The sequence below is a fragment of the Amblyomma mixtum genome, chromosome 3, assembly GCF_055824585.1.
Source record: "Amblyomma mixtum isolate Tamu chromosome 3, ASM5582458v1, whole genome shotgun sequence".
In the NCBI taxonomy this organism is placed as follows: Eukaryota; Metazoa; Arthropoda; class Arachnida; order Ixodida; family Ixodidae; genus Amblyomma; species Amblyomma mixtum.
The window spans coordinates 201,095,697-201,116,639 of record NC_143014.1 but is presented as its reverse complement, the minus strand read 5'-3'; the positions used below and the strand labels follow the sequence as shown (position 1 = coordinate 201,116,639).

The 20,943-nt window shown below is 47.5% G+C and overlaps 1 protein-coding gene across 1 annotated transcript in view; it reads left to right on the top strand.

Annotated features, from left to right (window-relative positions):
* Nucleotides 1-20,544, top strand: part of GC (gamma-glutamyl carboxylase) — a 52,472-nt gene extending 31,928 nt beyond the window's left edge. Inside the window, exons 11-13 of the mRNA XM_089577309.1 lie at nt 2,625-2,724; nt 10,670-10,772; nt 20,433-20,544. Coding sequence (XP_089433435.1) covers nt 2,625-2,724; nt 10,670-10,772; nt 20,433-20,544 — 315 coding nt within the window. The remainder of the gene's footprint in view (nt 1-2,624; nt 2,725-10,669; nt 10,773-20,432) is intronic.
* The last annotated feature ends 399 nt before the right edge of the window (nt 20,545-20,943 follow it).

The window sequence follows — 20,943 nt, the reverse complement described above, 5'->3', positions numbered from 1 at the left end:
AATTGGTTGCATGGTTACTAGCCAAAGTACAATTGGCCCCGTTTGAAATTCGCGCACTGTGACGTCACGACCGTTTCGACCAATTGAAAAGCGTGACATTTCTGTCGACAACTGCTGCTTACAACGATGAGACATTAAAGGCTTCCGCCTTAATAATCCTATTAATCGGACTTCACACAGGTTTCAAAAGTAGCCAACAAGTAGGCAAGCGGCCAAGACAATATTTTTGTAACAGAGGTCCCAAACCAGCATTTTGGCGCAAGTAGACAAATCGAGCAGACCCTGCTTTAGTACTGTATTCCGACCATGTGTGACACCTTTTTATTACCACGATTGCAGAGCGCTAATTATTTCTTGCCGCCTTAGTACTATACTCATGACAACGTTTATAGTTGTACTCACGGCACTGCGAGAACGACAGTGTCAGGCTAGCAGCCAAGTACATTTACTCTGTCCAGCACGGTTTTGTTATCTTGCCGCTGGCTAGCATATACAGGAACACTACCGCTGGATATTTACCGCTGGCAAGGACCTAGCGCCACCTAGCGAAAGAAAGAAGAATGAGATCAATGGAGGAGAAGAGGTGACTACATTGCACAAGCATAGCCGTCAACACGGAGGGCTATTTTGCGATCCGTTGTGACGGATATTGCCTACTTCATTTACCCCTACAAGGCTACGTCATACGATATAGCGTCCGCCGACACGACACTATGTCGCATACTCCTCTGGCTTCAGCCAGTTGTAGCAACTACCGTACCTCCTCCCGCGGCGAGTTGGTAATGAACTCGTTCTTTTTCATGCGGACCTTGCTGTCCATCGCTACCATACCCAAGATTTCAGTAGTTCTGTTTTTACCGCTTCGGTAGGAACACTTACCAATATTTACGCCGCACCTCTGCTTTCCTGCGAGTTGTTTGATTTTTTTTTTAATTTTTTGCTGAGGTAAACAGGACGCTTGTTCTGAGCTCACCACTTTTTCTGGCGGGTTCATCTCAAAACGCTTTTGTCCTACACTTAGCGTAACTGTGCAAAAATAAAACCAGCTCTCGAAATACATGCGTTATTTTTTTTCCCATTAAACTTTTGGAAAACCCCTACTTGCGTGTGAAAGCTGCTGCAGCATATCTTACCCGACGAAACACCACGAGACAATTTCAAACGATGACTGTGAAACGTTATCATATGAACCTAGTTGCATTTGATACAAGTTGTTTTCACTACCTTAGCCGGTAAAGCACGTTTTTTTTTTATTCGTGAAGCACAGGTTGCGACACCGCAGCGCGTCGCAAAACAGACTCAAGGATATCTGTTCCGATTACTAATTCCGATAGCTTATTTCAGTTATCTACTAATGCTACTGAGCGAATGGTCGTGAGGCCGGCACCGGGCATGCCCTCGGCTTTTTGATGAAGGCGAAATGCAAAAATTCCCCTGCAGTGAAATATCGGTTCAGGGTAAAAAACCCTGTGGGGTCGAAATTAATACGGAGCTCGCTGTGCACACCTCGGCGTTCTCTTGTAAAAATCCATTACTATTTTAATTATTGATTACACTTGTCCAACGCAAAGGAATAGACAGAAGGTCGTGGGTCGTTGGTGCGGTTTCCAGACTCACATCGTTAGCAGCTTCATCCAGAAGAGACCACGACATCGCCTATAAGCAAAACAAAGTCTCTCTCCTTATGACAGCAGCGAGCAGCTAGCATGATTCTTGTACCTACTTAAAGGGCTCTGCGTTATGTAAGTACTTTTGTAAAGCAGGTAGATACCGATGTCGCACGGAACACTCGAGGAATAAGGTAAATGCATGTTCGTGTTTTAATTTAGCCTAGTAGTGCGCTGCAAGTTATGGCAACACTAATGTGTTTATTAAAACGTTTGTTCCTGTTTGAGCTTGGTCTGCCCAGAAAGCCGCCGCGGTGCACAAAACAGTGAAGCGTTCGGCGAGGAGAATGCCTATGCGGTTATTTCGAGTTTGTCCTACCTTAGCTTTCTGCTGGCGTCTTTCTGAGACATTTACGTATTCAAGCTTTGTTACCTCTTATGTACTTTATATTTCTTTAGCTCAAAAAGAAATATAAAGTAAAATATAAGTGCAAAAGCATTGGATACTGCCTCACTGATCTCCTCACTCTCCAACTTAGTATGCTTTCTTGCCGTCTTTCTGGCTAGATGTTGTTCCCATACGCTCTAGTGGGTCTGGTAAAGCTAGCAGTAGGGCATACGATAGGTAAAGGTGAGTTGTCTCGCTCGACCTGCTCGTCAAGGTGCATGCAAGCGCCGTTGACGCCATGAGTCGAGCATATGGCCCAGCAAGACGTGAAAGAAGCAGCAAGAACCAGTTTTGCAGGCCTGCCTTACAGACCGTGGCAGCGTTTGAACCCTCGCTCTCTCCTTCTCGTCGCTGGGCGCTGTTGCGATCGCGACTAACCTGAAACAAAAGCGAACGTCCGCATATGGTTCGCTCAGGTAGCAGGACTAAACGAGCAATTGCCGAGCCAGAGCAGCTTCTATAGGTACGATCCTTTAGGCCAGATGATGATGCCGGTTCTATCGGGTTTGTGTAAACGAGCCAAATCTTATTTGTTCAAAAGCTCAGTGTGCATTCGTTGCGCGTTTCAGATCCCGAGTGGCGTTTACCACACGGTGACTCCACTGAAGCACGCTCCCGCTGGGTACATGTACCTTTTTGCAGACAAGTCCCAGGAGCAGAACAACACCGGTGAGTAAAAACCTCAAACCAAACGTCAAGTTTTAACACTGTGCTGAGTATATCGGCAGAGTATTGTTGTGTTTCTACCCCCCCCCCCCCCTTTAACTCCCTTTGTGTTATTTATTCACAAAGGAAAATTGGGTCACTGACCAAGTCAAGAAATGAAAAATGACGGTTCTCTTTGTGTGTTCCCGTCACACCTGTGTCCACTTCGGACCACGTGGGCCCGATCAAGCCGCTACCGTGAACAATCGCCAAGGTCGACAACCTCGCGACGACCATGGGAAGTGAGAAGCTTGGAATGCCCCTCCGAGCCTCAGCGGATTAGTGTGGCAGGGATGTCAAAGGCCATTGTCAGCCAAAACCCCAGCGAAATTCCTTGAACGGAGTGCAGCGGCGACGAAGGCAGGCGAGGCCCAGGAGCTATTGTCCGAGCAACCACCGTGAATGCGGAGGCGACCTGGCGGCGCCGTCACGCTGGCGGATAATTGAAGAATTCTGTGTCCCCGACTCGCGTTCTGGGCAATCGGCGGGGAGGCAAGTTCATTCCCCTGCTGAAAGACTTCAGGAGATTCCTTTCCCCGCGGGGCTGGATGAGTCAGCAATCTTCCCCTCTCTTCGACCCAGCTGCGACAGAGTGGACAAGCTCGCACCTGCCCAGCCGTGGGCGGTAACAAGGAGGTCCCCTTCGGTCCATCCGATTGGACAGTGCTCGTCGACCATTTTTCCCCAGCCAGGGATCTGGGGAAACCGGACGATATTTAACTCGGCCGTGAGTGTGGCCGAAAGAAGCCTGCTAGCTCCAGTCGACTACGGTTGACGAAGACGTTGCCCTTCCACTGAGAGCCATTCTCAGTCCCGCTCTTGTAAATATTGTAAATATGTGAATACAGTTTTTCCTTCACTTCCCCTACTCCCCGTCTCCGGCCCACGTTTCCTTCCTCCTTCGGCATTGCGGCGGTGCTCCTGGACCTGATGCCTGGTGGGACACGCTTCGAGCATCGACAAATGTATCAACTGGTTGGCAGCGGCGGGATCTTCCACGCTTGGTCCTGGCTTCGGCAGTGGTGAGCGCTTGACTTTCTTTGAGAATCTGCCAGGCTTGATAACTCTGGAAATTTATCACTACCTGTAGATTGTTTTTCTGCACGTGCTCGCTTAAGCATTTCACGTAGCAGCTTATTTTTGAAAGTCCTCGTTCGGGAATTGCCATGGATTTGAGCAAGCTAAAGAAGCCAGAGTTGATGTTGCTGTGTGAAAAGCTGGGTATTGAGGCCAGGAAGAGTCACAGAAAGCCGCAGCTGATTGAGGCTATTAAGGAATGTGGTGCTAAGGAGGGAGTCAAAATTTTGGAGACTTGGGAAGTCATTCAGGAGGGAATCAGGAACGCTAAGGAAGAGGCCGACAGGGTTGAGAGGGAACGCAAGGAGGAGGCCGACAGGATTGAAAAAGAACGCCTTTACCGCAAGGAAGCCGCTAAGGAAGAGGCTGACAGGATAGAAAAAGAATATCTTCGTCTCAAGGAAGCCGATGAAAGGCAACTTGCTTTAATGCGTTTGGAGTTGCAAACTTTACTGGCGAAGCGCGCCGAGAGGAATTCGACATTAAATCAGGAGGTTCCGGCGCGAAGTGAAATTAAAATCATGAATGAAAACTGCGTGTCTTTGCCAATTGCCTGCGTCGCGATCGAGAGCCCGCTCGGGGTGCGTCTGACCGAGGCAGCCATCTCCCAAAACCTGCCTAAGCAGCATCCCTCGATTTTCCCTAATCGCTTGGATATGCTGCCCCAAGAAAAAGGCCTTTGTTTTGGAGATAACGCTGCGAAGGTCCTTACCATTTCGAAGGCTCGTGAGGTCGCGGCGCCAGCAGAGCACGTGGTTGAAAAGGGCAAACCTGAACCTGTAAGCCCGAAGCCTTTAAATTCTCACGCTGATGAGCTAGAGCAGGCTTTATTGCAAACTGTCGATGAGGCGAACGCCGGCGACTTTACCCGTGACGGCTCCGCGTTACCTAATGACGAGTCAGCACAGGACTTACTCACTTGTAGCACAGGGGTAAAGAGCACCGATAGTAGTGCAAGCTATAGTGAGTCTTCCGAAGCAGGCGCAAGTGATGAGCTGGGGCTAGGTGAGGAACTGAATACGAATCTAGTGCTGCCCCACTCAGATGGCTTTCTCGAACTCCTTCGTGTGGACAGAGAAACGTTCACCGCTGAGCAAGAGAAAGACCAATCTCTACGCAACTTGCGTCACCAAAGTCACATGGGTGTGTCACGAAAGAGCATACCTTTCCAGCTCCGTTCTGGCCTGCTGTACCGCCAGTATAAGGATAGGAAGGGTATCCAACACGACCCACTTATTGCCCGCGTCGCGATCGAGAGCCCGCTCGAGCTGCGTCTGACCAAGGCAGCGGTCTCCCAAAACCTGCCTATGCAGTATCCCTCGATTTTATCAAATCGCTTGGATATGCTGCCCAAAGAAAAAGGCCTTTGTTTTGGAAATAATGCTGCGCAGGTCCTTACCAGTTCGAAGGCTCCAGAATTCGCAGAGCCAGCAGAGCACGCGGGTGAAGAGGGCAAACGTGGCCCTGTAAGCCTTATAAACTATAACGGTAGTGAGCCAGAGCAGGCTGGATTACAAACTGATGATGAGGCGAACGCCAGCGACTTTGCCTGTGACGGTTCCGCGATGGCTAGTGCCGCGCCCCGCAAACCAACAGCGAGGGTTTCCACGGAGCGGCAGCGTATAGAGGTGGCCAAACGGGAAGAGTTAATGAAGGGGAAAGTGCGCCTCATGTTGACTGCTGCACAGAAAACCGGACAACCGGTTACCCGCCCCAATTTGGCACCTCAGCGCTCAAGAGTTCGCACGCGCCGCTTGAAGGGAACACAAGCTAAGGGGACGCAACGCGCGAACCCATTCCGAGAAAGGCAGATTCGCTGGCACGGCATTCGCACTCGTGCGCTCCCTTCTCGCATTCTGCTTTCTGAGCGTAAGCTAAACTTCAGAACCGCGAGACTTGGACGAAGAACAGTGCAGGGTCCCAAGCTGAAGTTCCTAGCCTTGTGTAATTTTGCACCTGCTAGAGTAGCTATCGGACCGCGGCCGCGCAGGGGGCGGCTGAAGAATAGGAAGCAGTAAATTCCTCTGATCGCAACGCCGTTTGCAGACGGATTCGAGGAATAATCCCGTCTTTTGTTTCTTTTTGTTCATTACACTCTCCTATGCGAAATGAGAGTGAAATTTTGGAGCTTGGCATTGCGGGACTCAGTTTACATGCGTTGCAGTAAAGTGCGAGGTAATGGAAACGCTTATGGCCTCAGCCGAAGCTTTCCCGTGTAATGCCCTTTCATGACTCCCCAGACGTTATTCCGCTATGCGAATTTGTATTGTTCTTTTGCTTTAGCGAGAATCATTTTTGTCTGTTTGTATGTGTGTTCAGCAGCTCCACCTTCCCTTTGTGCTCTCACGGGCGGTGGCTTTCTGTGACATACACCGTGCTACGGCACCCCCCCAAAATTTTAGAAAATTTTCCTCCCTTTTGGCTAAACAAGCTCTGTGTATTCTGGTTTGGTCAAACATGTCAACTTTCGGAGGAGGACGTAAATTTCACGCTACAGCTCATTTTCTCTAAAGAGGTTTTGTTGACCGAAACAGCTTGGCAGTTCTTGAAGTCGGTTTGGCGCTTTCTGCTTGTTGGGCTGTGTACCTTGCTGGTTGAGACCGTTACAGTTGTCAACGAAGCAAGAAGAACCTTTGGGCCCAGCTGTGACCAAAAGCCGAACGGACACAACTCCAGGTCTCTGCGCGCAGCAGCGTTGGCTGCAACCACTACGAGACCTCTTCGGGCGGCGGACGTGCTGTTGTGTTTCTACCCCCCCCCCCCCCTTTAACTCCCTTTGTGTTATTTATTCACAAAGGAAAATTGGGTCACTGACCAAGTCAAGAAATGAAAAATGACGGTTCTCTTTGTGTGTTCCCGTCACACCTGTGTCCACTTCGGACCACGTGGGCCCGATCAAGCCGCTACCGTGAACAATCGCCAAGGTCGACAACCTCGCGACGACCATGGGAAGTGAGAAGCTTGGAATGCCCCTCCGAGCCTCAGCGGATTAGTGTGGCAGGGATGTCAAAGGCCATTGTCAGCCAAAACCCCAGCGAAATTCCTTGAACGGAGTGCAGCGGCGACGAAGGCAGGCGAGGCCCAGGAGCTATTGTCCGAGCAACCACCGTGAATGCGGAGGCGACCTGGCGGCGCCGTCACGCTGGCGGATAATTGAAGAATTCTGTGTCCCCGACTCGCGTTCTGGGCAATCGGCGGGGAGGCAAGTTCATTCCCCTGCTGAAAGACTTCAGGAGATTCCTTTCCCCGCGGGGCTGGATGAGTCAGCAATCTTCCCCTCTCTTCGACCCAGCTGCGACAGAGTGGACAAGCTCGCACCTGCCCAGCCGTGGGCGGTAACAAGGAGGTCCCCTTCGGTCCATCCGATTGGACAGTGCTCGTCGACCATTTTTCCCCAGCCAGGGATCTGGGGAAACCGGACGATATTTAACTCGGCCGTGAGTGTGGCCGAAAGAAGCCTGCTAGCTCCAGTCGACTACGGTTGACGAAGACGTTGCCCTTCCACTGAGAGCCATTCTCAGTCCCGCTCTTGTAAATATTGTAAATATGTGAATACAGTTTTTCCTTCACTTCCCCTACTCCCCGTCTCCGGCCCACGTTTCCTTCCTCCTTCGGCATTGCGGCGGTGCTCCTGGACCTGATGCCTGGTGGGACACGCTTCGAGCATCGACAAATGTATCAGTATGCAGTTAGGGCAAATAGAGACAGAGCGAGACGGAAAAAAAAAACACCTAAGGCAGGGTATATTCATAATTGTACGGCCGTTAGTACGCAGCATAAGCGGAAACAGGGATCGACGAGACAGACGATAACATAAGCGCTGCCTATGACTACTTTTATCACGTTCTTGTTTGGTCCTTTGAAAATTTTCTTTTGCCGTTGTCTATTAGCCTTTTTATTTGGTTTATTTGTTTCTTCGCTTTGTTCGGTATTGCATTGCCTTGAGGGGGGTGCATTTTTTGCTCGCACATTCTGGTTGTCACATGGTCGTTTTGTGAATGTGATATCGTGCGGAGATGGGGCGCTGCTGCTTAAGCTTACAAGTGTTTTTCTGCATAAAAGTTTTAAGTAGCACTTGTGTTGTCGATTGTGTGTCCCGTCCCTGTTCCAGTAGGTGCTGCATACTGCAGTCATGTCGAACCGACTATCAACGTACGTCCGTGTACAGCCGGCTGTGCACACCTATATATATACAGGGTGTTTTTTTTTAGAAGGTCCAAAATTTTTAAAGAAAGGTAAATTCCTTTAGATTTATTTTAACCCTGGGGCTATACCGAGGGCTACGGCGGACACCAGGTAAGAGGCAAACTACTTTAATTAGTTCGCTGATTAACTGATTACGTTAATTAACTTTTATAATTTTTATTTTAGGGGATATGTTGTATTAGCAGAATTGGAGATAATCTTCCAAACAGTCCAGCCAAGAAAAAAGATTTTCATGAAAAAATTTTTTGCGCGCGTAACGAAGCGAGAAAAAGTCTCCCTGGTAGGCAGCTTCACACTGTAACACAGCGTCTGTGAGCGCTCGCTCCGCCCTGCACTTTGTGTCAATGCGTTTTTCTTCCAGCGCGGCATTCCGTGAGGCCGCGGAGCGAAGCGAGATAAGCAGCGATAGCGCAGGCCGCCAGTCCGGGACGCTTGACGCAAAGCGCAGGGCGGAGTGAACTACGTCAGAGGCGCTCCCGCCGCTGCGTTACGGTGTGAAGATGCCTACCAGAGTGATTTTTTCGCGCCTCGTAACGTACGTGAAAAATTTTTAATTAAAATTGTTTTTTCTTGGTTGGACTGTTTAGAGGACGATCTCCAATTCTGCGAATACAACATATCCCCTAAAACAAAAATTAGAAACGCTAATTAATATATTTAGTTAATAAGCGAACTAATTAAAACAGTTTTCCTCTTGCCTGGCGCCCGCCGTAGCCTCCAGTATAGCCCCAGGGCTAAAATAAATCTAAAGCAGTTTACCTTTTTTAAAAGTTTTGGACCTTCTAAAAAAAAACACCCTGTATATATATATATATATATATATATATATATATATATATATATATATAGCGCAGTATACGCTTCGCTAAAGGAAGCATATTTATTCGACTCGACGTTTCGATCGGAAGACCGATCTTCTTCAGAAGAAGATCGGTCGTCCGATCGAAACGTCGAGTGGAATAAATATGTTTCCTTTAACGAAGCGTATACTTCGCTATATATATATATATATATATATGAAAGAAGCCAACAGCCACAGAAACCAAGGGTTTGGTTTGGTTTATGGGGTTTAACGTCCCAAAGCGACTAAGGCTATGAGAGACGCCGTAGTGGAGGGCTCCGGAAATTCCGACCACCTGTGGTTCTTTAACGTGCACTGACATCGCACAGTACACGGGCCTCTAGAATTTCTCCTCCAAAGAAATTCTAGCCGCCGCGGCCGGGATCGAACCCGCGTCTTTTGGGTCAGCAGCCGAGCACCATAGCCACTGAGCCACCGCGGCGGCTAGAAACCAAGGGGCACAGGGGATTTTTTTTTAAAATTAATTTATTTATTTTGTGGTGTTGATCAATTTAGAATATTACTGAACATGTCATCGCTTAAAGCTAATTGATTAGAAAAGCAGAAAAAAAACAACCACTGCCGCCGGTGGGATCCGAACCCACGACCTCCGAATTATATATATATATATATATATATATATATATATATATATATATATATATATATATATAAAGTGCTTAGGCCAAGTAGTGGCCTGCAGTATTATGAAATAAATAAATAAAATCCTTCTCCCATATTTCTTGGTTTTTCGAAGACATTTGACTTCTTCAGTACGTATACAATGTCTTTCATCTAAAACTTTAAACAGTTTTTAAAACTTTTCTCGGCATAGCATTGTAAGCGACGCAGTTCATAAGAATATAGCTTACATGCGCTAACCAGCAGGCTGGTTAACTGACATTGAATAGTTAACTTTTTAAATATTAGTGTTAGGCTCCTTGATTATTGAGAGGCGTGTAGCCCACCGTAATGTCCACATCAATTTTTAGAATTTCGAAAGCTGGTGCCCTCGGTGCTATCGCACAGCAAATTTTGCCTATTTCGATGACGTACACAGCACTGGAGGGACTGCTCTGCCTGGAAGGTTTTCGAAAGCGCATGTATTTTTAGCGCGATATTGGCAAAATTTGTTGGGCCATAGCGCCCGCCGTGCGGTAAAGCCCACTCGTTCACACGTGCGGTAAAGCCCACTCCTTCACACGTGCGGTAGCCCACTCGTTCATACGTGCGGTAAAGCCCACAAGTTGGCTTTAGCAAGCCGGGGGAAATCTTGTACCCATCAGAAAACCGGCGGGTACCCGGCGAACGTTTTTTTTTTTCTCGAAGTTTCGCTGTAGGCTTACCACATGAGATGGCTACAGCTGGTGGCATGAAGGCGAGGAAGGACAGCAGCTATTGCTTTTCAAGTGAATCTAATGCGCGTTTCTTGTTGTGTACGCGAAATACAACAGTGCTACTGTCGGCTGAATACACCATGGCGAACTTGGGAGAGAAATTTTTATTCTTGAATGCAACAGTTTCTCCATTTTCGTTCCTTTTCTCGACTGCAGTAACACTCGCGTACTTTACGCCATCAACCATGTTACCAGCTAATGGCTTCTCTTATTTACGAGCAACTTATGCTGCGTGCTGGCATTAGCGTTGCTGATGGCTGCTGCTAACTATGAACCTTTCAGCCTTGCGATGGCAAACATCAGAGTATGCTTCATTTTCGAGGGGACAGACGAGAAGAGGTTCCACAAATCTATTTTCCTCCCTTATTTTTTGTTTGTTTGCCCTCAGGTACCGAGGGTCATGATGACAGCTTGCCAGAGAATAATGCTGCGAGGAAGGAAATCATCAGCATCCGCCACTTGAAGCGGTACCTGGAACACTGGAAAATAAGGTATAGTTAATGATCCACTCTGTGCTGTGTTCACTCTCTCAACCATGAATTTCTAGTATTGTGCAGGAATGTTTTTTACTAGCCTATTTCATCACGAAGGGAACAACAACAACAAAAAAAAACAGATTTCCTGCGCACTTGCAGAAAACGAAAAATGCAGTTTGTCCTCATATGAGGACGTCAAGGCCTAGTGGCTTCAACAGTCATGAACTTGACGCCAATAATTTACCAACCCCTCTCGTCACACAATTATTTCATGCGACCAAAATGACGTCTTGTACAAGTCAGCTCAGCACAAGTGAGGCTGAAGGCAGTGATTTGCGGGCATGATGTAGCTTGATGTAACTTTTTTCTTCTTGCATTCCCCAAGCTCGGATCAGTATTTCGTATCTTCTAGTTGGTCCCAGGTTTCATAGTTCAAACCGTAGCTCTAACCACAGCTCTTTCTTTGTTAAGAAATGACCAGTGCCCAGTTCGGTCGTGGCAAACACTCTCGTTTGGTCATCGGCCAGAAAAGCTTGACCTTTAGCGTGGGTACAGTGAGCAACATGGTGGACTTCTGAGCTTCCCACATTGGTATACTCCGTTTCATACATAGCTGTCAACGCTGCCAAAGGTACGAAAGCAGTCCGCTGCAAAAAACAAGAAGGATGTATCCGTCCGCCTCGCGTCCTGGCTGAGTGGCATGAAGCGCGCGCCTGTGTGTTCATTTTACAAAGGGCCTAGGTTCGACTCCCGGCTTGGCGATTTTTTTTCTCATTTCTTTTTTATTTTTCTTATAATTATCATTAGGTAGAAAGTCGAAACTGTCAAACGCTAATGCCTACTTTGAAAAACACTGCGTTATTTACTTGCGCTGCTTACTTGTTTCGAAGGGAAAAAGCTGTGTAGTGTATTGGCGACGGACGTGATTGCGAAGTGCTGTTCTCGGGCGTTCAGTGACTCTTTTGCATGCGGCACACAATGAATCATTGTGTGGTGATAGAATTCAGTCTGGCGTCGATTATTCCGAGCAGCCTCGGCTAGCGGCAACCCGGCATTGATCGGCGTACTCAACGGCTTTAAAGTGAGCGGTGTCTGATTCGGGAAGTCTCCACTTTTGAGCTGTTGTCACAAGGAAAATTCTTTGAAGTGCTTCCGTTCGTAGTAATGCTTTGAATTAGATGTCGGATTCGGTGTGTTATGGGTGTGAGCTAGTGAGATGGGGATTGTTGAAAGCTGCGGATTTGGGCCGTGAGCAGAGATTCCGCTGCGCAGGTCATCGAACGCAACAAGTGGTGTCGTATATTAGCGCACTTGCCGCTGCAGTTGACATTGTTATTGTGAAAAGCCGACGACGAGGTTCCGTGGTTCCTGAATAGGGCACACAAAGAGGTTGACGAAGCTCGCTGTTCGTTCTCCACACAGTAGCTCGTCATCGTCTTTTCGCGGTAACAATATAAACGAGTAAAAATTCAGGCTTCTTACACACCAATGAGATGTAGGCGCAGCGTGAGTGAACGTTGTGGCTGGGATTTAATTGTTGACATCCGCTCTCATGTTTTTAATCTTTGTAAATATCATCTTTGTAACTAAAGTTGTCCATTTGCTCGATCGTAATCTACTATCGTTGTTTTTCACTGCTGCCACAACTCACAAGAGTGTAGAAACTGGTGCTGCAGGTTATGGAATGGTATATATAACATTTGCTACGCGTATCATGTGAGTGGCCTACAACGGTTGTACGGTCGGTGATTTTTACACAAAAGAGAACAGCACACCAGGTCTCGGAGGAAGGAAATGCTTCAGGTGAACCACTCAAGCAGACGACATGACCGGCCGGCCTGCGCGGCCGGCCTAGCTGCGAAAACATGATACAAAGGGACCGGAAAAAAACTTAAAAAACTAAGGCACTCTGTTTTGTAGAACATAAAAGAAAAAGCAATCGTTTTGCAAAATAAAACACCGTTATCATTATACTGCAATATCAATGAATATTTACGTTAATTTTGCGTTCATTACGATTTTTACTTTGGACGAGGAGAGCGAACAGGTGCCGCAGCCTTGGCTGCGTTGACTGCTATGTATGAAACGGAGTATAAATGGCGGCAAAGGTTTTGCAGTACGGCCACTCTATACTCGTGATCAATGCGAGCAAGCGCAGTTATCGTCTTTTACACCTTCTACTACTTATTCTATTTTACATTCTATTGCAAAGTTGAATCTCGCTGTAACGAAACCGAAGGGGCCCCGATATTTTTGTTTTAGACGTTGCTTCGTCGTAGCTTTCTCTGACCCTGGCCGCACCTGTCGCATATTAGCGGGCTTCCTGTCACAGTGAACATCGAGAACAACACATCTGGCCTCAAGCTTGTTGCGGATCTGTGTTCAGGAAGCCTTCCACATAAGCACCATTCGCTCCCGGCGCGGCCGAATATAGCTATACGTCACCCGAACAGGTCAGCCTCGCCAACGCGCTCACAGTTCATTTACACGGTGCCCAGGAAAATAGCTTTGGACGAATAACGTCGCAGAGGACAGCATGATAATTATCTATAATACTTATCTACGTTTTCTGGCCGCTCAAGCCGAAACGGAGCTTGGTGACGATTCGGTTGCGAGTGCCCGTTTTGGTTTGCTTCCCCGCATGACGCGTGGTCACGCTGGCAGCAACACTATACTGCATGAGAACAAAATCACGTGGAGACTGCGTACGCAGATGCAAGGATAACAAATAACAATTTAATAATTTGATAGAGGCTACCTCAACCGCTTCGAAGGCATATGATCTCTCTCGTCTCTCATTCCTTTAATTCGTTTGCTGATACTTCTTCGTACCTGACGCAACCGCTTTGATCGTGGCCTCATTCTGCCCAACGGAAACCGTCTTTTGTCTATTTTTCCAACGCTGTTATTAATGTTCATCGTGTGAAACCAGCGGCGCGTCGATACCGTCAGGCCCGCCAAACGCGCTGTCAAACCAGGCGACCACGCCGCGAAAACCTAACACACCCGAAAACTTCCGACAACCGAAAACTTCACGCGGTAGCTGACAGGCACAGCGCGCTCGCTGCGGGACATGCTCAGCGCGGATACTGGAGAAGGGTCAGGACTCTGGGTGGCCTTGGTCAACTCTACCTAGCTAGGTGCAGGGAGCCGTGCGCGCCACGCTGCGTGACATCGTTCTGCGGGCAGCGTTGTCGAGCTGCGCGAAGACGGCCGCACCGACCCCGCGTGTGTCTGGCGCGGCAATCGTGCGGCGCCATAATCGCGATTTTAGATTTTGCGCAAATGACAGAAATATTTTTATAAACCTGAAATAACTTTTGAAATGCACTTTTTTTGGAGTCATGGGAGGTTTTTAGGTACTATTAAAATCCAGTTGCGTTGCGTTGAAAGGCACTGCCTTTTTTAGGATTTTCTGTCCGTTTTGTAACGCTATGGCAACACTGATTCTGTTTCCGTTACCGTCTTTTACGATGGAGTGTAAAAATTAATGCGCTTTAAACCATTCCGACACAATTTTTAAACTATTGTGGAGACTAGACTAATATTTTACTGCTTGGATTAAAGTTCAGGAGAGTAACGCTTGTTGATGCTCTTGTACCGTGCACGAAAGTGTGTGTCGGCGCCGCTCGAAGCAACGCTAGCAACCTTGGGCAACGCTTGAAGGCCCTCGAGATCTCGATACAGTTCCACGCTGCTCCGTTGACTGGATAGACTACTGTCTTGATGACCGTTGAAACTGCCCACTGTAGCAGCGCTCAACGGGCCTTGAGTCGATAGACTATCGGTTCGAGGGCCTTCGAAATGCCCGTGTGACAGCGGTATAAACCGCGATCATTTCACATAAAGGAAAAGACCCGAGGCTCAACTCACTGGTTTTTCAAACAAAGCAAAGACACAGTTAGGAAGAATCCCCTTTTAGCTTCACTTGCGCGATAGGCTAACAACTGAGCTCCGACGTCCTCAACTGAGTACATGCCAACAATAGCGTAATGCATGACTCATTATTGTGAGGACAAAGACACCATGGCGCAGCTATTGACTCCAGTAAAGTTAAAAAGGTACAAAATTCTCAGCATGCTCAAGCCAGATGTTAGGAAATAAAAGACGTCAAAGCATGTAAGTACACCCCGACGGGCCTCGTCCTTGGTTTGTGTCGTGCACTGTCCTCATCGTCGTTAGCCACTGCAAACTGCTCGAAAGTGAAAAAAGTAGCAGATATGAATCAGCGAGTCTTTTTTTTTGGCAATTTCAGATTTTTTCTCAGTTACAATTACGAATACAGGGCTTGAAAAAGAATGTTATTACTACATTACCTTTGACAACCAGATGTTTCTGCAGCAACAGCGAGTATGCATTGGGTCTTGTGTTGCCACGGTTTTATGCAACATCTTTTTGTGGGGTACTGACCGCAAATGTTAGATTATTAGACAAATAAGATGAGATAGTCCACGTTTTTAGGTATGTTGACGAATTCCTTGTGGCGTTGAAACGGCGTGATTGCGTAGACCAACGTTGTGTTTACAATCATAGGAGGCCTGCTCGCGTACACCGGAGCCGACTGGGGGTATAAAGTAGGGTTAGAGACCATAAGAATACATGTGCACAAAATTTTTCAGACCAGTTTTCTGATTTTACAGCGAACCTACGATGTCCCTTCGTGAGGAATAACCAAGTGCACTCTAGAACAGATTGTCAAAGTATGAATTGTCAATTGTCATTTCAAAGGCGGTGTATTCTTAAAACATCGTGATAAGTGCGCGTGGGTGTCTCTCCCCCCCCCCCCCCTCCTCCCCCCCCCCCTCCCCCCCCCTCCCCCCCCCTGCCTCTCCCGGCTGGGGGCGCGGGGCGGGAGCGGGACCCATAGCGCGACAGAGATAAGCAAAACTTTCCACAATACTTTTCTCGTCTCGATGGCTACCCATGTAAGCAGCCATCCTTTAACATTTGGCAAGTGCTCCGAAGAAGAGTTTGACAAAGTGTGGTACGCCATTTCGAAGCTATCGCTTTAAAATAGCTTTACGCCGGTTGTTTCCCCGAATCGCGCAAGCTTTTCGTGTAGTCTGGCATGCTGCTGCGTGCGCGCTACGTTTCCTATCGAAAACACTGCCGTTAAAAATTACGAGCAACTTTAGCGGCTAAAGTGGTGAAAGGCGAAAGCCTGAGAGCTGCATTCTGCTACGCGATTGTTCACTGCACATTTTATTGGTGAATTAATTAACTGCCAATTAATGACGCTTAAGCTTCGCCTTTAGGAGTGGAACGCGACAGCGTGTTGTAGCGCTGCCACGGAGTCCAAGGAACGCCGCCACCCGTTCGGCGCGATGCGTTGCCCTTTAAACGCAACGCTTTTTGAGGAAAGGAAATGGGACTGTAATTCTCTGTCATCTCGGTGGACACCTGAGCCGCACCGTACAGGAAGGGAGGAAGTGTGAGTGAAAGAAGAGGGGCCGTAATGAAGAAAATGAAAATTGTATTTGAGGAAACGAAATTACGCATTAACTGTCTCACATATCTCAGTAGACACTAGTCGAAAATTGTATTTGAGGAGAGGAAGTTGCGCAGTAACTGTCTCACATATTTCGGTGGACACCCGTCAAAATTCGCGCGCGGTGACGTCACGACAATTTGGACCAATCTGAAACGCAGACAAATACGCCTTGCTCGTTGGTAAATTGGTTTTTGAGGAAAGGAAATGTATCTGTCTCTCATATCTCGGTGGACACCTAAACCTCGCCGTAACAGGAAGGGAGGAAGATGGGAGTGAACGAAGACACCGTATTCACTAGACGCACCTTTGTTCATTCCAAACCATCGAGCTGGCATGGCGGAGTGGTAGCGTGCTCGACTCGCACTCCGGAGACCGGGGTTCGATTCCCATGCTCGGCCAATTTCTATTTATCTGGTCTGACTAGAAAGGTTAATTCGACTAATTGGTTGAGTAAGCAATATTAACTAAACTCAGTCAAACTTTCTTGGAGCATCACTATACGATCCCTTTAATTGGTTGCTTGGTTAGTAGCCAAAGTACAATTGGCCCCGTTTGAAATTCGTGCACTGTGACGTCACGACCGTTTCGACCAATTCAAAAGCGTGACATTTCTGTCGACAGCTCCTGCTTACAAACGATGAGGCATTTAAGGCTTCCGCCTTAAAAAAAATTTGACACCCCAGATAGGTTTACATTAAAGGCAGTCCTCAAACAGCCGCGCACAGTAGCGGACAACCCTCACTGTGTTTACACACGTAGTGGCTCTCGCGGACTCCGGAGCCGTCGGCGGCAGGGCTGCCGCCTGCGCAGGCCGTCTGCTACAGTGCTTGGTTCTTACCTTCGCTTGCCATGTCGTTTGATAACTGCTTTCCAACGTAATGCTATCTAGACTGTCTAATCTGAACGGCAGTATATGTGAGGAAATGTAGCATATGTGGCGCATGTCAGACTACATGAGAAGGTTGTGCGATTCGGGGAAACATCCGGTGGATAAGAGTGCCTTTTGGGGGTATGTCAGGCTTAACAACATACATTCATCGTAGAATTTTAAAGCGATAGTTTGGAAATGGCGTAGCATACCTTGTAACATTCACCTTCAAAACACTTGACAGCTGTTAATGAATGGCCGCCTCCATGGGTACTATGCGAGACGAAAAGATATTTTGGCAAGTTTTGCTTGCATGTATTTCATGGGTTGCGCTCCCTGTAACCCCGCTGGGTGGAGAGGACTCCCACGTCAACGTACCCTTGAGTTTTAAAAATACATTGCCTTTGAAATGGCAATTCGTACTTTCACAATCTGTTTGAGAAAGTTCTTGGCTATACTTCACGAAGGGAAGGCATCGTAGGCTTTGTGAGAAATCAGAAAATTTCTTTGAAAGCTTTTGTTTACGTGAGTTCCTATGGCCGATTACTCTACTTTCCACTCCCCGTCCACTAAGCCGGTGACCGCAGCGTCGCCATATTTTGCTTAAGTCACCGATCGGTGTTGGTCTTAAATGATGACGCCATTGCTGAAATTTTATATTCTTTCAGAGGTAACGGTTTAGGTTTAACCTTTACCAATGAGTTAAGAAGAATGGGAGCGCACTTTATAACACGTTGCCTCAGACAAGGGTCATGCAGCGTCTCGTGTAGCGCACGCAGGCTGTCTCAAATGGTGTCTTTATTGCGCGACTGGTAAAAATAACGTCTACACCTGCACCTCGCAGGCATGTCCATGAAACGGAGGCGCTAAGCAGAACGTTCAGGTGAATTTTTTTAGTTTTGGTTAATCATAAGAACCACAATTTCTTCTGTTCCCACGAGTAAAATAATTTAGGTCACTACTGAGAGCATATGGAAGCAGTCTGCAGCCCTCGTTTCCTTATAGGAAGCTGCAGCTGTATGGGAGGCGCCAGTCACGTCATGTGTAAGTAAATTCAGGGTCAGTGGGATGGTCTTGTACGTTAGCATAACGTTGAGTGCAGCTCGCCAAGACACAGTAATACGCCTGTCACACATGCAAATTTAGTGAAACTTTCAACGACAGCACTTCGTCTGGTGAAGCGTCACTAAGACGGCACGCTGCTACACGGACAAGGAAAATGTTATTGAAACTGATGACAATTTCAGTCGGAAAACATAATTCTCGATAAAACTTTTTAACTACAGGCCGATATTCTCAATCGACAATACTTTTTCCTTGACGAAGGTCTTTTAGAAGGCATGTTTTGAAAATAAGGAATTTTTTTTCTCAACATTACTGATATAAATAAAAGTCGAGACAAGCGTGGAGAACTTCGAACACCCTGTCATGCGTAACAGCGAAATATTTTAGCGCCTCTTAGTGCCCGGTGCACCTGTTGTGAACTTAAAGGGATTCTGAGGAGAAATTGAAGTTAGCTTGTATCGGTAGAATACCAGCTCTTAACCCCACAAAGACCACTCTTACTGAAAACAAAGCTCTTGCAAAGTAGAAAATAGCAAGAACTAAAATACAAGTATCGCCACCACAGACCACTCTCGGAACTACCAGCCAGGTGACGAAACACCCGGAAATAACCGCAGGTATCTGAGGCCGACAAACGGGCATGAAGTTTACGCGTTCGGATATTGAAGTACATAAGCTTTGTTTCTTAACCGCTAGTGCACTTTTATCACTCTAGTAAGACGGTGAAAAGACAACCTGAATGTTAGAAGCCAAAGAAAACTTATACTTAGCGGCGCAACAGGCGGCCAGCTTAGTTTACTGTTAGGAGAAGGTAAGTGACGCCAACCAAGTAAAATACAGGAAAAACACGACGTTTCGGGACCGGCTCGGCCCCTTCTTCACGGTGTGACTACGGGCGAGCGCAGCTTGGCTTTTTAAGCCCCTGTGTGGAGGACTGCCCAACCAGACAGACTTCTGTCGAATGTTTTCTTTTGAGCTTAGTTTACGTGTGTTTTGGTGCTTCGCGGCTGTGCTCCCTGCGTTGCTCGCGTGGTTTCGTTTTTGACGCGCCTCGATTTACAACTGCGGAGCAGCAGAACTCTCAGTGCTCGTCGGAAAAAGTTCACGCCTCGGCACGCACATGCCATGAGGAAAACACCTGTGGCTAGCTAATGTTGCAGGAGCCTCCATGTTAGCAAATGCATCGCTCGGGCGTGTTTGCTTCGTAAACGTACCAAGAGACTGAGCTGCATATCCAGCTCTGCAGGCACAATTATGGAAGAATTTAGGTATGCCCGTACGTACCGGTGTCTGCTCATCAGTCGCTACAGTGGCTCGGCGGTGACAGCTTCCGCACCAGTAGCTTGGCTTGCTGCTGACGCAGCCGACTCCTCGGCACTCGAACTATCTTACCAGACCCACCGCCTCTTTCTTTGTGCGTGCGTGTGCGTGTGCATGCGTGTGCATGCGTGTGCATGTGCATGCGTGTGCGTGCGTGTGCGTGTGCCTACGTGCGGACTGTGCTACAGAAGGCTCAGTACATGGAACCAACGCAAGTAACGCTCGCAGCAAACGAAGCAGTGAGTGCGCACCGCTTTCTGAGCACATATGGCTGGTGGCGATTATGAGGGTCTTCTGCGTGACCGTCAGCGAAGACCAAAACCGATATTCAACAAAAAAAATTGTGCCGTAACAAATTTTTTCAAACTCAGAAGGGATGCCTTCTCTAGTTGTGCTGTTCCTAAGGCCTAACGCACCATTATCAGCAAAAGACAGGGTGTGACGTCTCCATACCTTTAACTCCCGCACTGGTACCGAGGCAATGCACTTGAACCGCGTGAGGTGTATACAGGCCGGTACCGAACACACTTCGAAGAGAATGAACTCCACAGCGACTCTTTGCCGCACTACACTGGAAGAATGGCACTAAAGAGTGGAGTCAAATTTGCCCGTGCCTATGCGCCGTAAAACCCAACACGAATTTGCCCGTGTGACAGGGCTAAAAGTGCTTAGCACACCTGACCACATCGCACCAGATTTCACATTTTTAGACACAATACCCAGCATTATCAACTGATGCATTTGCGTTTCTCGCGACTTCAGTGGCTTCACTTTAAAGCATTTACGTTTGTGCTTAGGCAGTAATACAGCACCAAGAGGCATGACAAATGCCCGACTTGCTTTGATTCGTTTATCGATCTGTTTATACATATTGATGCCAGGAACGAAGCGCACCGTATGTACCTTGTTACATGAATCTTTCTCTGCGCAGCTTTCAGCGGATTGCAGACATCGCAGGGAAGACTTTAAAGAAGAGACTGCTCCACAAGATTTCCTCCCTTCTGCAGCGTTTCCTGACCAAATGCTCGTTGTGCAAGCCGTGATACATTCTGACAAAAGCCGCCGCAACAACAAACAAGTTCGACGAGCCTGTTTGCGCAAAAAAAAAAAGAAAGAGCATCTGTTTTTGTTCTACCATTCAAGGCGACGATTTAATGTCTGCATGAGTGTGTAATTTATATGGTATCGACTGAAAATTGTAATCAGTCACTCAGCCATTTCATAACAGCACTGATCAGTGGACTCCGCAAAAAGAGAAAAGAGAAAGATACCCGCACAACATGCGCCTACTCATATTCATGTCACGAAAAGAGCTCCTCCTGGAATAAAGGGAGTCTTTAAAATCAGCATGGAGGTCGAAAACAATGTATTTGAAACAGCGAATTTCAAAACGGCAATAGAGAGTGCTCTTAGGATCACCGCTGTGAATCAGCCACGGTCTG